The sequence below is a fragment of the Theropithecus gelada genome, chromosome 14 (assembly GCF_003255815.1).
Source record: "Theropithecus gelada isolate Dixy chromosome 14, Tgel_1.0, whole genome shotgun sequence".
NCBI lineage: Eukaryota > Metazoa > Chordata > Mammalia > Primates > Cercopithecidae > Theropithecus > Theropithecus gelada.
The window spans coordinates 64,806,849-64,826,183 of record NC_037682.1 but is presented as its reverse complement, the minus strand read 5'-3'; the positions used below and the strand labels follow the sequence as shown (position 1 = coordinate 64,826,183).

At 39.7% G+C, this 19,335-nt stretch overlaps 1 protein-coding gene across 4 annotated transcripts in view; it reads left to right on the top strand.

Moving 5' to 3' along the window:
• The window catches only part of FCHSD2 (FCH and double SH3 domains 2), a 318,379-nt gene that overhangs the window by 213,196 nt on the left and 85,848 nt on the right, over positions 1 to 19,335 (top strand). For all 4 annotated transcript variants that reach the window (XM_025355582.1, XM_025355581.1, XM_025355580.1 and 1 more), the window contains one exon: positions 18,061 to 18,183. In XM_025355582.1, the coding sequence (XP_025211367.1) occupies positions 18,061 to 18,183 (123 nt within the window). The remainder of the gene's footprint in view (positions 1 to 18,060; positions 18,184 to 19,335) is intronic.

Sequence of the window (19,335 nt, the reverse complement as noted above, 5' to 3'; positions counted from 1 at the left end):
ATTTACTGACTATTTATTGCCACATATTATACTAACCTCCTTACATATATTATTTCTTTTAATATTAAAAAAAAACTTGGTAACTGCATTTTAGAGACTAGCATGTTTCTAGTCAAACCTGTTTACATCAACTAAAATACTAACATGCCTTATAAAAGGCCCTTCAGTATTGAAAGTGTGATGCATTTGTGGTAAGCATAATATAAACACACAAAGCCCCATTTAGATATTGTGAGGCTTTTGGTATTTAGAATCTTGGTAGTGATGAGTTTAAAAGGCTAAGGATGATGGCAAAGGTGATTCCAACTTGGGGCTGAATTTTATTTGTCCTGCTTCTATGAAATTAGACCCAAGAGTCACCTATGGTAGGCCATAAATGCCTTTTCAATTTGGATTTGCTTGCATTTTCTACACAGGCTATATAGCACTGCCGCATAAAACACTAGGGGCTCTTGCCAGAGGGGACTGTACAAGCAGATGTTCTCTAAGAAACTCCCTGGAACGTTACTACTCAGTTATAGAAAGAGCCATTAAGGCCAGGCATGGTAGCTCACGCCTGTAATCCCAACACTTGAGAGGCCAAGGTGGGCAGATCACTTGAGGTCAGGAGTTCAAGACCAGCCTGACAAACATGGTGAAACCCCATCTCTACTAAAAATACAAAAATTAGCTGAGTGTCTTGGTGGGCACCTGTAATCCCAGCTGCTTGAGAGGCTGAGGCATGAGAATCACTTGAACCCAGGAGGCAGGGATTGCAGTGAGCCTAGATTGTACCACTACACTCCAGCCTGGGTGACAGAGCAAGACCCTGTCTCAAAAAGAAAAAAGGAAAAGAAAGAGCCATCAACTGTCTTCAAATATTTCCTATAAGCCAGAGAATTTTCTCAGTGATCAAATTCTAACCGAGAAACTGAAATATATTCATCAAACAGGCAACTTTTAACATCTGAATAAATCTCTATAACTCTCTAGAGAAAATTAAGTTATAATTGTGGATACCATTAAACTGTGGAACATGGAAGTTGAAACTTAATTTTTGTTTAATAATTAAAAAGCCATTCCTTAGAAAGGTTTGTGAGACCCAATTTGTTGCCACCACAATCTTACTGACTGGGGGGAAAATGCTTGGTTATAATTTTTAGGGGGGAATTACTGTCATGCTGCTGAGAAGTGGATCCTGTCTTTCTTGACCTTCCTTCCTTCCTGAATGTCCTCTGCTAATGTTTTTTTCTGTGATTCAACTATTGCTGAGCACAGCACAAGTTTTTGCTGGAGTTGACTTTAGAATGGACATGTGAGTGTTTATAATAAGGAAACAGATTCTTTTTTTCATAGGCTCTGTTCTTGAAAGATTTGATATTCTGAATAACCATATACCCCAAAAAAAGTACAGTTTGGCTACTGTATTAAAATTTGAAAATATCCCGCATTGTTTAGTAGCTCAGAGGCCACTTTTATTATGTAAAGACCAAAACTTCTGTGACTTTATCCTTATTATATTTTTTTAGAAAATATTTATAATCTTAAATCAGCTTTAGAGTGCAATTCAGAAACCATTTTAAAACCAAATGAATTTATTAAGAAAACAAAAATCAAAATGATAAATTAGTCTTGGATTAGCTTGATAATGATTTTTTTCAGTAGTTTAGAACTGAACTATTCTGTTAATGAAAACTGTGACTAATGTAATTCTGAAGGACTTTCAAGACAGGTTCCTTTCCACTGTTTCTGTAGAATACAAGTAAAAGAATGATGAAAATTGACCCTCTCCGGACAAACCTATAAAGACTTCCACTACTTGCTAGAAGATGCCTAAGCTTCTCCATCTGGTGAGATGCTATGATCTGCTCGCCTCTCATTCTGTCAGGAAAAGGACACCCTGCAAATCCCTGACTTGTTTTGCTGGCTGTGGGCATACCTAGACACCAGCAAGGAAGAGAATAGAAGGCAAATTCTCCCCAAACCGGCTACTGCTTTGAATACCTTTAACTATCCTAGACCCTTCTTGTCTCGATCTTTGAAACTTTCTCAGTTCTTCTAGCTATGCCAGGTTTCTTGAACTTCTGCTAATAGCCTTGTCTAATAGTCTCAACTGGCTGACATAAAATTCAAGTATAAATCTCGAGAATCACTTGAACCCAGGAGACAGAGGTTACAGTAAGCCGAGATCGCGCCATTGCACTCCAGTCTGGGCAACAAGAGCAAAACTCCATCTCAAAAAAAAAAAAACACAAAAAACTCCTTCGTAATCTGCATAATACTGCCCCAGTCTTACCTTCAGCACTCTTCATTTATTTACTGCAGGTAACTAAATTCTGCCATTGAGGGTGCTGGGGATGTATTTTCCTACCTGGAATGCTTTCCTCCTATCTCAATTCATGTCATACTCCTTAGACATACTCCTTAGAGACATACTCCCTGAAAACTCCAGCCAGCATTATTCTGTTGTTTCCCTTAACATTCAGACATAACGCTTACTCTTATTTTAAATTATATTAACAGCTACATTATTCTTTGTTTCACGTATTTTATCTTATGTTCTGTATTTCCCATGGTGCCTAGCATAATTGGTTGCACTCAGACATTATTTCCTATAGAAAATCATTTTTAAACCCTCATGTTTGTCTAGGTGCCTCTCTTCTAGCACCCTGTATAATTGAAATTATCCTGTGTTACATTTCTGTTTCCACTGCTTGCCCAGGTTCTCATGGTTATGTATTCAAAAGCACATAGACAAACAGAGTTAATGCTTAGCATAGTTCTTGGCACGGAGTAGGTTCTAAAAACATATTTTGGCCAGGCCCAGTGGCTCACGCCTGTAATCCCAGCACTTTGGGAGGCCGAGGTGGGCGGATCACGAGGTCAGGAGATCGAGACCATGCTGTCTAAAACAGTGAAACGCCATCTCTACTAAAAATACAAAAAATTATCCAGGCGTGGTGGCAGGCACCTGTAGTCCCAGCTACTCAGGAGGCTGAGGCAGGAGAATGGTGTGAACCCGGGAGGCGGAGCTTGCTGTGAGCCAAGATTGTGCCACTGCACTCCAGCCTGGGTGACAGCGAGACTCCGTCTCAAATATATATATATATATATATATATATATATATATATATATCTCAAACTGAATTTTTGAATATAATTATTATTGTGCTTATCATAAGGTTTTTTTGTCATAATATCCTGAGTTGCATAGATAAGGCAGGTGCAAAGAAATGTAGCTGTCAGGCTGGGCGCTGTGGCTCATGCCTGTAGTCCTAGAACTTTGAGAGGCCAAGGCAGGCGTTGAGCTTAGGAGTTCGAGACCAGCTTGGGCAGCATGGTAAAACCTTGTCTTTAAAAATATAAGATAAGGCCAGACTCAGTGGCTCACGCTGATAATCCCAGCACTTTGGGAGGCCGAGGCAGCCGGATCACAAGGTGAAGCGATTGAGACCATCCTGGCCAACATGGTGAAACCCTATCTCTACTAAAAATACAAAAATTAGCTGGGCATGGTGGCGCGCGCCTGTGGTCCCAGCTACTCGGGAGGCTGAGGCAGGAGAATCACTTGAACCCAGGATGCAGAGGTTGCAGTGAGCCAAGATGGCGCCACTGCACTCCAGCCTGGCAACAGAGCAGGACTCCATCTCAAAAAAAATAATAAAATAAAATAAATTTAAAAAGAAATTTAGCTATCATTTGTGAGTATACCATACATGTGAGATTGTTCCAGTTAGAGGCTGTCTTGGGGCTGTAAAGGACATGTCACGCCATGTTTAATGCAACTGCCAGTTGTTATTTTAGAGGAGAGCAATGGAAACATCTAAAGAGATCAGATCTTGCCTTTCCGTTAATGGTCCCATATGTCCATGAAATGTATATTAACTCTTCCCTAAAATGTCAATGTAAGGAATACTTGAATTGGCCAGCATCAGAGATATTGTCTCCTGAACTAACACTAAGACTTTATATTTCTTTGTGCTAAATGCTTTCTGTCAGTTCAATACTTTGATGTCAAAAATGCACACAAAAGAGACCATTTAAATAATATGGCCAAAAGATGAATATAGGAAAATTCTCAGACTAAACTGAAATGCCAAGAATTTTTTTATTTGCAGCAATCATATTTACTGTCTAATATAACGTTTTTCTGATTTAGATACCTAAATATCTAAACTTCTATTTTAGTTTCCCCAAAAGCCTTAAGAGTTCCTTCATCAAGCCTTTGGTCCTCTGGCTCTGTCTTCCTCCAGCTATGCAACTGTGTTCATATTCTGTTCTTTATCAGGACCGCAGCTAAGGAAGAACTCCTCTTTGCTATCGGATGGCATGGTTGGAGAGCAGAAATCTGCTATTTAAATGTTTGATTTTTAACAAGATTATGAAGCATGTAAAGAAATGGGAATATAGGCCGGGCGCGGTGGCTCAAGCCTGTAATCCCAGCACTTTGGGAGGCCGAGAGGGGCGGATCACGAGGTCAGGAGATCGAGACCATCCTGGCTAACACGGTGAAACCCCATCTCTACTAAAAAATACAAAAAACTAGCCGGGCGAGGTGGCGGGCGCCTATAGTCCCAGCTACTCGGGAGGCTGAGGCAGGAGAATGGCGTAAACCCGGGAGGCGGAGCTTGCAGTGAGCTGAGATCCGGCCACTGCACTCCAGCCTGGGCAACAGAGCGAGACTCCGTCTCCAAAAAAAAAAAAAAAAAAAAAGAAATGGGAATATATAGCCCATACACAGGAAAAAAAGGAGACAAGGGAAACTGTCTCCAAGGAAGTTCATACATTGGACTTACTAGACAAAGATTTTAAATTGCCGATTTTTAATATATATCAAAGAGCTAAGGAAACCATGTCTGAAGAACTGAAGGAAAGTATGAGAATGATATCTCACCAAATAAAGAATATCATCAAAGAGATACAAATTATGAAAAGGAATCAAATAGAAATTCTGGAGTTAAAAATACAATAACTGAAATAAAGATATACTAAAAGTGTTCAGCAGCAAAGTTAAGTTGGCAGAAGGGAGAAGCTGAATTTAAAGGTCAGTCAATTGAGATTCTTTTTAAAAAATTGTTATTTCTTTTCTAAATTAGAGATGGAGTCTTGCTATGTTGACCAGGCTGGTCTCCAACTCCTGGCCTCAAGCAAGCCTCCCATCTTGGCCTTCCAAAGTACTGGGATTACAGGCATGAGCCATGGCGCATGGTCAAGATTCTTGAGTTTGACAAAATCACACTGATAATTCCCAGGCAACCATGCCAAAATATATAGTAAAAGAAACAAGGGAATTAAAATGGTACATAGAAAATATTGATTTAACAGACCTCTTAAGAAGATGCTATGTTTTAATTATTTTATAGTTAAGGTAACAGACTTAGAGCATTTCTACTGCTCAAGTACATAATAGAGTCAGACTCAAAAACCAAGTCTGTAACCAAAATTCCTTACTATAGTCTTACAAGGGAGATAGATGAAATTCTCTGGTAGAATATAGAAATGGTTAAGCCCTATTATTTTAATAACCACCATTTACACATACCATACTCTTATGATTCTGTCAGATAAGGAATGGAAAGCTCAAGAATGATCAATGTCTTCCCAGAGTGATGGTTGCTAGTGAGTGGTAGAACTGGGGTTTGAATGAAAGTATATATCATTCAAGGTTTTCTACTGCCCATGCTATTTTGAGATGGCAACCTAAATATTATGTGGTTTTAGCACACTCACAACTAGGTCAGCATAAGTAGTACAGCAGATCTTTTTCAGGCATCTGACTTATCTTGCATGCTAGTAGTAATGCAAGAGGATAACACAAACTTTACAGAAAAACAGCATTGAAATTTTCCTTTCCTGGTTTTGTAATTTACAGACATAAACTTCCTTATTTGTTTCCTCTTTCACAGAACCTGAAGTAACCTAAAGTAACTCTGCTTTTAAATAAAAACCACATAAAAAATTAGATGATATGTTTCAGATTTTACTTTATATCAATTGACAAATTCAACTACATATGAAGATATTTACAATAATGTAAATACAGCCCAGTACTTGTTTTGATTTCTTTAAATTTGTAGAAAGCTCCTTTCTCTTTTTAACCTGATTAGGTATAGCTTGGGGTCTTCTGAAAAAGATAAACAAAAGCAAGAGGCAATCAGTGTTTTCTTCCAATATCAGCAAAGAAAGACTGTAGAATTTCATGATTTAATTTTAAGACAACTCACATTTACCATCATCTTCATATTTATATCCTTGACGTTTACCAAAGGCTATTTTAGAAATGCCCATTGCTCTCAGAAAAGAAGAGTTTGTTTTTCTAGGCTGCATTAAGGAAACTCAAGGGATGTCAGCACAACTTTATTGCTAAAGAATCTGTGCCCTTCCTGGATCTAAATAAGGAGGGGACTGTTTAAAGTTCTTCCTTTAGGGGAAATTACATCAAATGCTTAGGAAAATGACCCATTTTCCCTCCTAATTCATCATAATCTTCTTCAAACAAGTTCTGGGACGTTTACACTTTGCTGTAAAATAAATGTTCGGTGGAGCATTCCAGATTTTTAAGTTTCTGAATTTGTCCTTAGAATATTCCTTTTTTTTTTTCTTCACTATTTTGAGTATTTAACATTATGAGTTTGGGAGTTGGGGTTCCGAACTCAACTGATTTTAGGGATCAAGTGGGTCAAATGAATAAAGAGGGCAGAGGTAATGTGTAAGGGACTGTGTGGCCTAATAGCTACCTGGAAAGAACGTGGCTGCTTAAAGGCATTCAAATTCAATTGTTTAAAAACATTGCTGGGTCATTAAAACATATGGCTGGTCAAAGGTCCCATGGTTTCTCAGTTTCTCAATTATTACAGAATTATTCCCCTAAAAATTTGTATCAAATAGTCAAAAAGTTTGGCTATTTTTTTAAAGTATATTTGGATAAATTACCTACCAAGTTTTTGCATATTGGAGACCACCAAGGAGTTCATACTGCCGGATTAACTCACATTTATATAAACCTTGAAAGAATGCTTATCCTGCCATTTCTGAGCATACATATGTGAATTCTATCATTGATTAAGAAATTTACGGCCAAGGGCAGCAGCTCATGCCTATGATCCCAGCACTTTGGGAGGCCGAGGCAAGTGGATTACCTGAGGTCAGGAGTTTGAGACCAGCCTGGCCAACATAGTGAAACCTCGTCTCTACTTTAAAAAATACAAAAATTAGCCAGGTGTGGTGGTGTGCACCTGTAATCCCAGCTACTCGGGAGGCTGGGCCAGGAGAATCTCTTGAACCTGGGAGGTGGAGGTTGTAGTGAGCCGAGATGGTGCCACTGCACACCAGCCTGAGCGACAGAGTAAGACTCCGTCTCACAAACAAACAAACAAACAAAAAAGCATGGCTCTTCACACAGGTCTCTTTGAATTGAAATTTGTGCGTATCTGTTCACTTAAACAAACAAGTGTACTTTAAGAACATTCTTGTGCTTTGCTCATTTAAATGTAAAATGCTAGACAAGATACAGATGCATCTTCATCATACGTGCCCTTCTCAAACTGTTATTGTTATGATACTTTTATGATTTGTTGTAAGCTTTAAATAGCTCTTTTTTTTTTTTTTTTTTTTTGAGACAGCATCTTACTCTGTTGCCCAGGCTGGAGTGCAGTGGCGTGATCATGGCTCACTGCAGCCTCAACCTCCCGGGCTCAGGCAGTCCTCCTACCTCAGCCTCCTGAATAGCTGGGACTACAGCCACATACTACCACACCTGGCTAATTTTTGTATTTGTAGAGATGGAGTCTTGCTATGTTGCCCAAGTTAGTCCTGAACTCCTGGGCTCAAGTGATACACCCACTTAAGCCTCCAAAAGTGTTGGAATTACAGGCATGAGCCACTGTACCTGGCAATAAATAGTTTTTACTTTACTTTAAATTTGTAAGAAATGTATGCAACTTTTGGGTTGTATTTGCAATTCAGCTTTGACATGAAAATTGTCTACTTTAAGCTTTGAGATCTATTTAATTGAAGAGAACCAGGAATAGTAAGGCAAGCAATTGAATTATTATTACTTGCAATTAATTGTCCATGTGAGTCAACTTTTTTTCCTTACAATGCAACCAAAAGACACAATTTGGATATGGCTAATATAAGTTGGGTATCATTTATTACTCTTTAGTAAAAAGTCTTTTGATTGCAAATAACAATGACCCAATCAAAGTAGCTTAGGCAAAACAGAGGAATTTGTTGGCTCAGGTAACCAGATCACAGAAAGGATGAGATGGTGCTTGCTCAAGAACTACCCAATTCGAGGACACTGCCCCTGTCCTCTGTCCACCATTCCCATCTTCACTTTGCCAAATTTCTCATCACTGCTTTTCTCTGTGAGTTGGTTTAATTCTTTCCCACTACAGATAGGCACTCTCTGCTTGCTAGGAAGAATAACCATTTGGTGGGAAGGAGAGGCCATTTTGGACTAATCTTTCAGCGTCTATCCCAGGGATTACCTAATTTAGGTCAAGGGACCACCTCCGCCCAGTAATTAGGGGCAGAGGACAGTGGTTTGAGGTTGTGTCTTGCATATCTGCCTACCCTGCAAGTTTATCCCTGAGGTCAGGAGAGCAGGATCTGTTGCTAGAAGAAAGAAGGCTTACAAGGTTATATATATTTTATGTCTTGGAATTCCACATAAAAAGATGCCACTACTGAAAATATTTGAAAATTACTGAATTAGAGTTTTGTGAAATCAGTTACTCCTTTAACTTGTATACAGTTTTATAGATGTTAGGTAATATCATTAGATTTCTCAGTCATGGGGCTCAAGTATAGGTTTATTCATTTTTTGTAATCATGTGAATTCCGATTGGTGTTATTTATTGAACAGATATTTATTGAGCACTACCAGTATGCCAAACTCTATACTCAACACAGAAGATGGAATGGTAAACAGATCTGATGCCTCCCTTTATGGAACTTAAACAAAAAGAGGGACATACAAACAAATATCACCAGCATGAGGTTGTATGCTATGATCAGGAATTATGAAGCAAAAAGACAACAGAGATATCCAAGTAGATGATTAAGCGAAGATACTAAGACTGATAAGAGTGAGCCAGACCACAGGAGAGAAAGCAGAGAGTAGTCAAGGCAGAAGAAAAGAATATGTGAAAGCACAGAGGCAAAAAAGGAATATTGGAGAAGCCAAAAACTGTGCATTGTAGAGAAAGTGTAATAGGGAAGGAGAATGGGGAGTGAGTAATAAGTGAAGAAGCTGAAGAGGTATGCCAAGTTCAGATAATGTGGTCCATAATGATTTTTTTAAAAGCCTTTTCCTAGATGTGATGGGTAGCCAGTGAACAGTGTAGAGCAGTCAAGTAAAATACACAATTTAGAAACATCCTCCTAGCTGCAGTGTGGAAATTAGTTGGTAAGAGGGAGAGTTGGATGCAGGGCAACAGGAGATTGCTGCAATAATCCGGATGAGACAGGATGACCAGAGGGGAGTAGCTGTGGAGATCAGGAGGAGGGGATGGGTTTGGTTAATATTTAAGAAGTGGAATCAGTAAGATTTGGTCATTAACAGTATGTGGGGGATAAGACAGAGGGAAAAGTAAATCTTGACTTCCAGGTTTCTGCCACAGGCAGGCAAGTGAATAGTGGCATCACACACTGAGGAACCCAAAAAGAAAAGCAGGTGGAAAAGAGAATGATTCAGTCTAAGAGGCAGTTTGATGCACAGGTTTGAAAGTCAGAGGAGGGAAGTAGTGTCTAGTCAAAATATAAGTCAGTCTGATAAAAATTTAAAACAACAATGAAACAAGAACATTGACCCAGAACGCTATTGCAAGATCTTGTGAAGAATATATGCATAGCCACCTGATCTTGTCTGTTTGTCTGTGCAATTCTATTTGATAGCTGTTTGTTGGATACTGTTATGCAAGATGTAAGAAGAGTTTTTTGTTTTTTTGAGACAGAGTCTTGCTCTGTCACCCAGACTAGAGTGCAGTGGCGCGATCTCGGCTCAGTGCAAGCTCCACCTCCTGGGTTCAAGCAATTCTCCTAACTCAACCTCCCGAGTAGCTGGGATTACAGGTGCCTGCCACTGCGCCTGGCTAATTTTTGTATTTTTAGTAGAGATGGGGTTTCACCATCTTGGCCAGGCTGGTCTCGAGCTCCTGACCTCGTGATCCACCCGCCTTGGCCTCCAGAAGTGCTGGGATTACGGGCGTGAGCCACCATGCATGGCCAGAAGATTTTTAAAAATTAGAAATTATTTTTTTAATTGTTTTTTAAATATTTTATTTTATTAAAAAAAAAAAATTTAAGGCCGGGCATGGTGACTTACACCTGTAGTCCCAGCACTTTAGGAGGCTGAGGCAGATGGATCACTTGAGGTCTGGAGCTCAAGACCAGCCTGATCCATGAACATGGTGAAACCTCATCTCTACTAAAAAAATAAATAAATAAAAATTTAAAAAATAAATAAATTAGTTGTGCATGGTGGTGCAAGCCTATAATACCAGCTATTCAGGAGGCTGAGATAGGAGAATCACTTGAATCTGGGAGGCAGAGGTTGCAGTGAGCCCTGATTGCACCACTGCACTCCAGTCTAGGCGACACAGCGAGACTCCCTTTCAAAAATAAAAATTAATTTTTGTGGGTACATAGTAGGTGTATATATATATATATTTGCGAGGCACATGAGATGTTTTGATACAGGCATGCAGTGTGAAATAAGCACATCATGGGGAGTGGGGTATCCATCCCCTCAAGCATTTGTCACTTGAGTTACAATCAAATTACACTCTTAAGTTATTTTAAAATGTACAATTATGATTGACTATAGTCACCCTATTATGCTATCAAATAGTAGGTCTTATTCTATTCTTTCGTACCCTTTAGTCATCCCTCCCTCCTCCTCAACCCCTGCTACCCTTTAAAAATTAAAAAGTTGTGTCAGTCTGAATAGTTACGTTTTGTTGTTTTGTTTTTGAGACAGAGTCTCGCTCTGTACCCAGGCTGGAGTGCAGTGGCACGGTCTTAGCTTACTGTAGCCTCCCTCCCAGGTTCTAGCAATTCTCATGCGTCAGCCTCCCAAATAGTTGGGACTATGGATGGGCACCACCACGCCCAGCTAATTCTTGTATTGTAGAGATAGGGTTTTACCTTGTTGGTGAGGCTGGTTACAAACTCCTGTCCTCAGGTGATCCGCCTGATCCCAAACTGCTGGGATTACAGGTGTGAGCCACCACGCCCAGCCAATGACATTGTTGAAGTCAAAGAAAATACAGAGATGAATCTCTAAATAAAAAATGTTTTATTTGGAAAACAAGAGTTGCATTTTGGGACATGCACACAGATTGGGTGATCTTCATTATGTCCAAAGAACAAAGAGAAGGTTGGCACTAGTAAAGTTTTGGGGAGCTGGCAAGCTCTGATTGGTGAGAGACAGAAGTGGGTAGTCTTAGAGTCACAACAGATTGTTTCAGTAGCTATTAGATAATACTGGTTTCAGGTTACCACAGGCAGTTTCAGCAGTGGGCTTGCAGAGAATTACATTCATAAAGCAACATTATATGCCCTAAGTACTTTTTCCTCCTGGCCTCTCAATTGATTTAGTTGGATATGACAAGAATGACCCAATTTTTATAATCAACTTTCACAACATATTATTTTTTTCATCATAATAAAGGTGACCCAGTTAAGATAAATGCCTCATTCTCTACTTCACTCTCAAAATGTTTCTTTGGTGCTTTCCCTCTTATACAACTGGGGTCTGCTTTTGTAGCCCAGACCCTTCTCAGTTTGATTCATTTCAATAATCATTTATTAGAGGCCTTCTCTGCTAAGGATAGGATAAAGGGAAGAAAGTGCTGCCTGTTCTTAAGGAATTAAGGGTCTTTTGGGAAAATCTGACATGTGTATAAACGGTTTTAATGTAGTGTTTTAAATATTATGATGGGAAGTTTGTAAAAAGCGTTTTCAAGCTCTTTGGTTCTATTTTTGAGACTATTTTTATTCTAATCATTGGCTTTTTAATCAAATTGCATATAAGTATTTATGCAATCTGCCTTCTAATCACAAACCATGTTAAGACAGTACTATCCAGAATTGCTTTGAACTTCATCTCTAGATGCTGTCATTGGTTCAGACAATTGCAGTTTAAGGCAGGGGGCTGGAGCAAATCATAGGGTTTTCATCCACTTCCTGTGCTTTGAATTCCAACTGTTTCTTAATTTTTGTATCTCCTGCATTAACTCTATGCACACTAGCAGTAATTCACCCAGGCCAGAAGGCCTCCAGCTATCTTACCCACCAGAAAATGAGTTCATGTGCAGGTTAATGAGTATCACAGCCTTGCAAAGGTGGTAATTAAAATTCAGGGAATTCTGGGTGTTGAATAGCTGACAAAGATATTTTAAGATTAATCTCCGTTGAAAAAGGTTTCTGATCACTTGGGCCTCCTCTCACCTACTTAAATAAGATTCAATCCATGATTTGCAATAATACCCATATAGCACATAGAAGAATATTGTGAGAACGCTAAGGAAGAGCTAGTTGAGTCAGTTTTATAAAGCACTGGGAACTCGGTAAGCCATTAGTAAATGTTAGTTGCCTGTGTTAACCATCATTATTATTATCATTTAAGTGGAAGAGAATGGGGGAAGGACATTCTAGGCCAAGAGAGTAACTTCATTGGAAACATGAAAGTGAATGTCATTTTCCAAAATGACTCAGTATAGTTGGGATGTAGAGTATAATGCAGAGAACAGTGATGAGAGATGGTGCTAATGAGAGAGAGTTATGTTGGGACCAGATTGTAAAGAATCTTCAATGCCTGCTGAAGAATTTCTACTTTGCAAAATATACAGTGGGAGCCACTGAAAAAAATTTTGTGGAATTTTTTCCCTGATATGATATTCAGATTTTCTTTATGCTTTTTTATGAAAAATTTCCAACATACACTGAATAAAAAAAAAGGCGGTATAATGACCCCCATGTACTCATTACCCAATATGTGGCCAATACATTGATGATTTTAAAGCAAGGCAAGAAAGACTAACATTGTACCACATCCTTTACCTTATTTAATCTTCACTATGTCCTGTAGAGTATGTGGTACTCCCACTTTCCCTAATTATAAATGAGAAGACCATCAACATGATAAAGTAAGTAAAAGCTCTGGGATTCTAACCTACATCCAACTGATTTCAGAGCTCAAGCTCTTTCCTGTCTGGCATCTGAAGTAGAGCATGATTCCCAGTTGAAAACAGCTGCTGATCCATCTACAATAACAGTACCTATTGGTCCTCTTGACCCTATTCAGGATGGTAGGCTTCTCTGCCTGCAGCTACTCTACTTCCAGAGGGTCACCAGAATCTAAGTCCACATAAATGCTCAACCTAGTCAGCTAAAGTAACTGTGCAGTCCAGTAATTTTCAAAGTATGGTTCCAGGCCAGTGGCAAGTTGTTAGAAAATGCAGAAAATGCAGACTCTTAGGGCCCACATTCAGCCTGCTGAATCAGAGACTCTGGGTGGGGCCCAGCAATTTGTGTTTCTGTTTTTTTAAGCAGACTTTATTGTTTAGAGCAGTTTTAGTTCCACAACAAAATTCAACAGAAGGTACAGAGATTTCCCTTACACTCCCTTCCCCTACATACAATTCCTCCCACTATCAACATCCCCCATCAGAGTGGCACATTTATTACAATTGATGAACATACATTGACACCATCATCATCACCCCAAATTCATAGTTTACATTAGGGTTCATTCTTTGTATTGTACATTATCAGTTTAGACAAATGTATAATGACATGTATCCACCATTGTAGTATCATACAGAATAGCCTCACTGCTCTGAAACAATCTGTGCTTTTATAAGCTCTGCAGTGATTCTTAGGCATACTTCAAGTTGGGAACGTCTGGTTTAGTTAGACCTTAGAAAATGGAAGACAGCTCATATCTGAAGGATCTTCCTTACTCTTAAAGGCTTACAGAGTTTTTTGCCTACCCAGAAAAGAAGAGAGGGCAGGACTGAAATACATTTGTGCTTGTGAACTGTTAAGATAGTAAAAACTAGGATTTATTACTATTAAGTAGGGATTTACCTTTTTTAAAAGAATGGTTCAAATCCCTGTTGGAAGTAAATCTTTTTCATATAAGTAGTTAGGTACTACTAGTGCACCAAGTTGCCATTTTTTAACTCTTTTATGTTAAATAATGCACATCTGTATAATTCTGGTTGATATTCTGCCAACGTAAGTGAAGAAAGATGCTTCTACATCAAATTCAAAACTATCAACAAAAGTTCAGTATATCTAATCAGCCTCCTTTTGTTACGGGATCTCTGGGGTACCAGTTTTTCTGGCTAGAAACCTCTGTGGCCATGGCGCCTTTGCCCGAGTTCTTGTCCTGTGTCCAGGAAGTATGAGGTAGGCAGACAAGTGAAGGGTAAAGAAGAAGAGTTTTATTTACTGTTGGAACAGCTCAGAGGAGTGGGTAGCTCCTCCCTGTAGGCATATCGTCCCTTGGAGTGTCAGGTCTCAGCAGAGAGGAGGCCCTGGAGAGGGTGGCTTTTCTCCACAGGCAAGTCATTCGGATGTCTCTGCAGGTCTCTGAAGCTCTCAGCAGAGAGAGTAGCTCCTCTCTGCTGGCAGGTTGTCTCTGCAGCTTTCAGTGGAGAGAGTGCTCCTCTCTGCAGCTGGCCTTCCCATCATCTCCAGCTATTAGCAGAGAGAATACTCCTCTCTGCAACTGATCGTCCCATCCTCTCTCTGCCCTCTTCTTCCTCTAGCCATCCTTTGCCCTGCTCTGGCTGAGCCCAGGGCTTTTATGGACCTCAAAATTGGGGAAGTGTGTGCAGATTGGTCTATGGGCAGCCATGGGAAGGCCCAGAAGAGGGACCACCAGTCCCCACTCTGGTCTGCCGGACTGGCAGTCCAACCCCCAGTCTTCAGGCCGTCCCTGGCTTGAAGGTGGGGCCTTACTGGGAACCCACCCTCTTCTGCCCAGGACTCTGCCTCCCGCTGCTATTCAAGGCCCTAGGGCTCAGTCCCAACCCTGCTAATCGGAGTGGGCTCCAGGAGAAGAGAGAGGCCAGGCAGCAGGAACAGACATCCCCAAGCCAGCAAGGGACAGGGGCAGGGGACCCTTCCTGGCCCTCCTCTGGGAACACAGGGAAGCTCGGATCCACAGCTGCAGTTTGGGCAGCTGTAGCCCCTCTCAGGAGGGTGGGGCTCCTGCCTGCTCCGTAGACCAGGAGGCCAGGGTCTGCAGCTGCAGTTTGGGCAACTGCAGTGGTACCTGGGGAGCTCCCATCCCAACTCAGAAGGGGCTGGGCTCCGGAGCCACTGGCTCCATGGAGTGTGCAGCCCCAGCAGTACTTCCCTGCTGTAGCCAGCATGATGGCAGCAGCCACTGCCATCACTTTGGTAAGGCTTTGGCAGCCATTTCGATAATCGTGTCTACTGGTGGACCCTGGGATACATGCGTCAGTTATTATCTCATGATGAGATAATATCTGTTTTATTGCTGAAGTGAAATATACTATAACAACAAATTACTTCTTAAATGTCTTTATAAAGTGTTTAGAAATTTATTTATTTATTTATTCATTTATTTATTTATTTTAAAGACAGGGTCCCGCTCTGTTGCCCAGACTGGGGTGCAGTGGCACGATCATAGATCACTGCAGATTCAAACTCTTGGGCTCAAACAGTCTTCCTGCCTCAGCCTCCCAAGTAGCTGAGATCATAGGCACATGTCACGGTACCCAGCTAGATTTTTTTAAGTAGGATTTAAGAAGCTGAGTGAAAGTATAATTCCTGATTTGTGATATACTTCTATCAAAATTAATAGTACATTGCCTTTAGTGAGAAATATCTATAATCAGAAATAATCCTGATTATAGTAAAGTCAAAAACAGAAGTACCAGCAGAACTTTGGTACTTTTTTTTTCAACTTTTTTCCTCCCTCTCACTCAGACCCATACAGCTAGCACAGAGCCCAGGCACAGTGGATACTGTTTATATTTTACTGAGATAATAGAAACTGTGTGGGTATTTGGTTCACCTTAAAATTCGTGCCTTATTTTTTTTTTTTTTTTTTTTTTTTTGAGCTCATGATGCCTGTATTACCATTTGCTGTACTCAAATAAAATACTCCAGTGGTTTCCTGCCAAAGCATAATCATGTTATGATTGTCCACCAAGACCATTTCTAAGGCAGAAACCTTATATCAGAAGATGTTATATGTTTCTTTTTCTAAACAAGTTCAGGAAAAGTATGTCCTGATGTAGGAAATTTATTCAGACTTAACACCAGCAGTGTCTCTGGTGATGTTACATAATTACATGGAAATCATAGTAAAAATATTTGCAGTGCCTAAATTTGAAGTGCTCCATGGTGTCATCTAGTGGTGTAAGCACTATAGAAGGTGCAGCTTTATTACTCAGTGCTTTTGGGACAGAATTTGTGTATTTAAAAAAACAAAAACAAAAACAAACCAAAAAAAACATAGTAAAAGTTTAATGGAACAGCCAAACATAAGATACAATGGAAGACTTCCATTGAGGATTCTTAGATATAATACCAACACAGAAGCAACAAAAGAAAAATAGCTGGGCCAGGCGTGGTGGCTCACGTCTGTAATCCCAGCACTTTGGGAGGCCAAGGTGCGCGGATCACGAGGTCAGGAGATCAAGACCATCCTGGCTAACACGGTGAAACCCCATCTCTACTAAAAATACAAAAATACAAACAAACAAACAAAAAACAGCCAGACGTGGTGGCAGGCACCTGTAGTCCCAGCTACTTGGGAGACTGAGGCAGGAGAATGGTATGAACCTGGGAGGCAGAGCTTGCAGTGAGCCGAGATGGCGCCACTGCACTCCAGCCTGGGGGACAGAGCAAGACTGTCTCAAGAAAAGAAAAAAAAAAGAAAAATAGCTAAGTTAGACTGCATCAAAATTTAAAACTTATAAGCCGGATGCAGTGGTGAGTGCCTATGGTCCTGGTGAGTGCCTGTGATCCCAGCTATTTGGGAGGCTGAGACAGACGGATTACTGGAGCCCAGAAGTTTGAGTCCAGCCTTGGAAACATGACAAGACCTTATCTCATTTTTTTTAAAGTAAAACTTTTTTACATCAAAAGAAACTTTCAAGAAAGTGAAAAGACAGCCCATAAAATGGGAGAAAATATTTGTAAATAATACATGTTGTAAGAATCTAGTATCCAGAATATGTAAAGGAGTCTTACAACCCAACAACAAAAAGACAACCTTATTTATTTATTTATTTATTTACTTACTTACTTATTTACTTATTTACCGAGACTGAGTCTTGCTCTGTCACCCAGAGCTGGAGTTCAGTGGCACAAACTCGGCTCACTGCAACCTCCGCCTCCCGGGTTCAAGCAGTTCTCCTGCCTCAGCCTCCCGAGAAGCTGGGACTACAGGCGCCCGCCACCACACCTGGCTAATTCTTTTGTATTTTTAGTAGAGACGGGGTTTCACCATGTTCACCAGGATGGTCTCGATCTCCTGACCTTGTGATCCGCCCGCCTCGGCCTCCCAAAGTGCTGGCGTGAGCCACCGCGCCCGGCCCCACTTTTCTTTTTTTTAATATTTCTATTGTGTTTTTTCTGTCACTGCTGTTTAGTAAATATACATATACCAATGTATAATCCTACCATTAATGATAGGGGGAAAACGGAGGAAATTTATATTATAGAGTGTCTACTCTTTTCCAGGCACTGCGCCTGCATCCTTTCACATTTATTATTTCACTTAACTCCTACACCTAAGCAGATGAGCAAAGATCAGAACCCACGCATTTTGTCTCTAAGTTGTGTCCTGTTTTCCCACAGCTTTACCAATATTGGATCTTACCTCTTTTAGTTCCTGTTTATTAGAGGGATTCAACATTTTCTCAAGTGATTGTTAACTGTTCATATTTACTTACAATCTATATCTTTTGTCCATTTATTATTAATAATAGATTTTAAACTGAACATACCTACTTTTCTCATAGACAGAAGGTATCATGTGTCAAAGCTTTACTATAATTTTTTTTGCTTTTATTTACTCCATTACAGGCTCTTGATGGAAATGTGTATGATCATCTCAAGGATTATTTAATAGCCTTCAGCCGGACTGAGCTAGAAACATGTCAAGCTGTGCAGAACACATTCCAGTTTTTATTAGAAAACTCCAGCAAGGTAAGTTACCTTTGGTGCAACGGTAGTGTTATCCAACTTAGAAGCTAAAGTATTTCTGCATACAAAGAAAATGAAGGTACCAGTGATATTAGAAGAATGCATTAACAGACAAATTTCCTGGTAACAGCATTCTTTCTAACAAAGTTGGAGGAGATTCTGTTCTCCTTTGTAATGAGTTGGTGAAGATGGCACCAAGGGCAAAAAGAGAGGTGATGATACAAGGTAGCTTAGAACATTGGCCCATTGCCATGTGCATTGCCTTTCAGAAAGGTTTAAACGTTTTATATTCTGCTCAAAATTTAAATGCACTCTGCTCACATGGGGGAAACAACAGGTCATGTGTCAGTACAAAGAGTATTAAAAGAGCACAAAGGGAAAAGGAGCGTTTTGTAATTGTTATAAAAACAACAATGTCTTGGTTTGTTTGTTTGTTTGTTTTTCAAATTAAGCCCTATTATCTATATGCTATAATTCTTTGATGGCAGTCTTTTCATTTAAAAGTGTTGAGATCCATCAAGTTTGCTGACATGTCACATTGTATGCAGAGAAAATAAATGTAATGACTTTTCTTCAAGATTCAATAGATTAAAATGTTTTGCAGTCGTGAAACTATCCATTGGAAGATAAATTGTTCCTGTGGTTAGTAAATGTTTTTTGTCTGACAAATTAAATGCACAATAAATGTTTCCTGACTAAAGGAATGCATTTTTAAAAAATATGCATTTCATAGCTGCTACTTAAAAAGATTCAGTTCAATTCTTTTTTTTTTTTTCTTTTTTTCTTTTTTTTTTTTTTTTGTCAGGGAGAGTGAGGACTGGCTAATACTTTTAGGAGAGGTATCAGGATATCCATTTTCACATGACAGTGTCCAAAGACAGGAAGGAAAAGCACAGACTCTTCATCCTGAATGCCTCTTGTGTATATATTCTCATTTTCACTGTACCAGAGCTCTCAATTCTGTGTTTAGAAAAGTGTTAAAAATGCTAGATTGATATGGAAATACAAAAATCACTAGCTTGGTGCTTTGAAGTCCTGGCATATATCTGTTTTCTTATATTGTTACCCCCCAAAATCTAAGAAAAAAAGGAAAATGTAAAATGTTGATTGGAGAATCTATATAGTATGTATATAAGTATTTACTGTATAATTTGT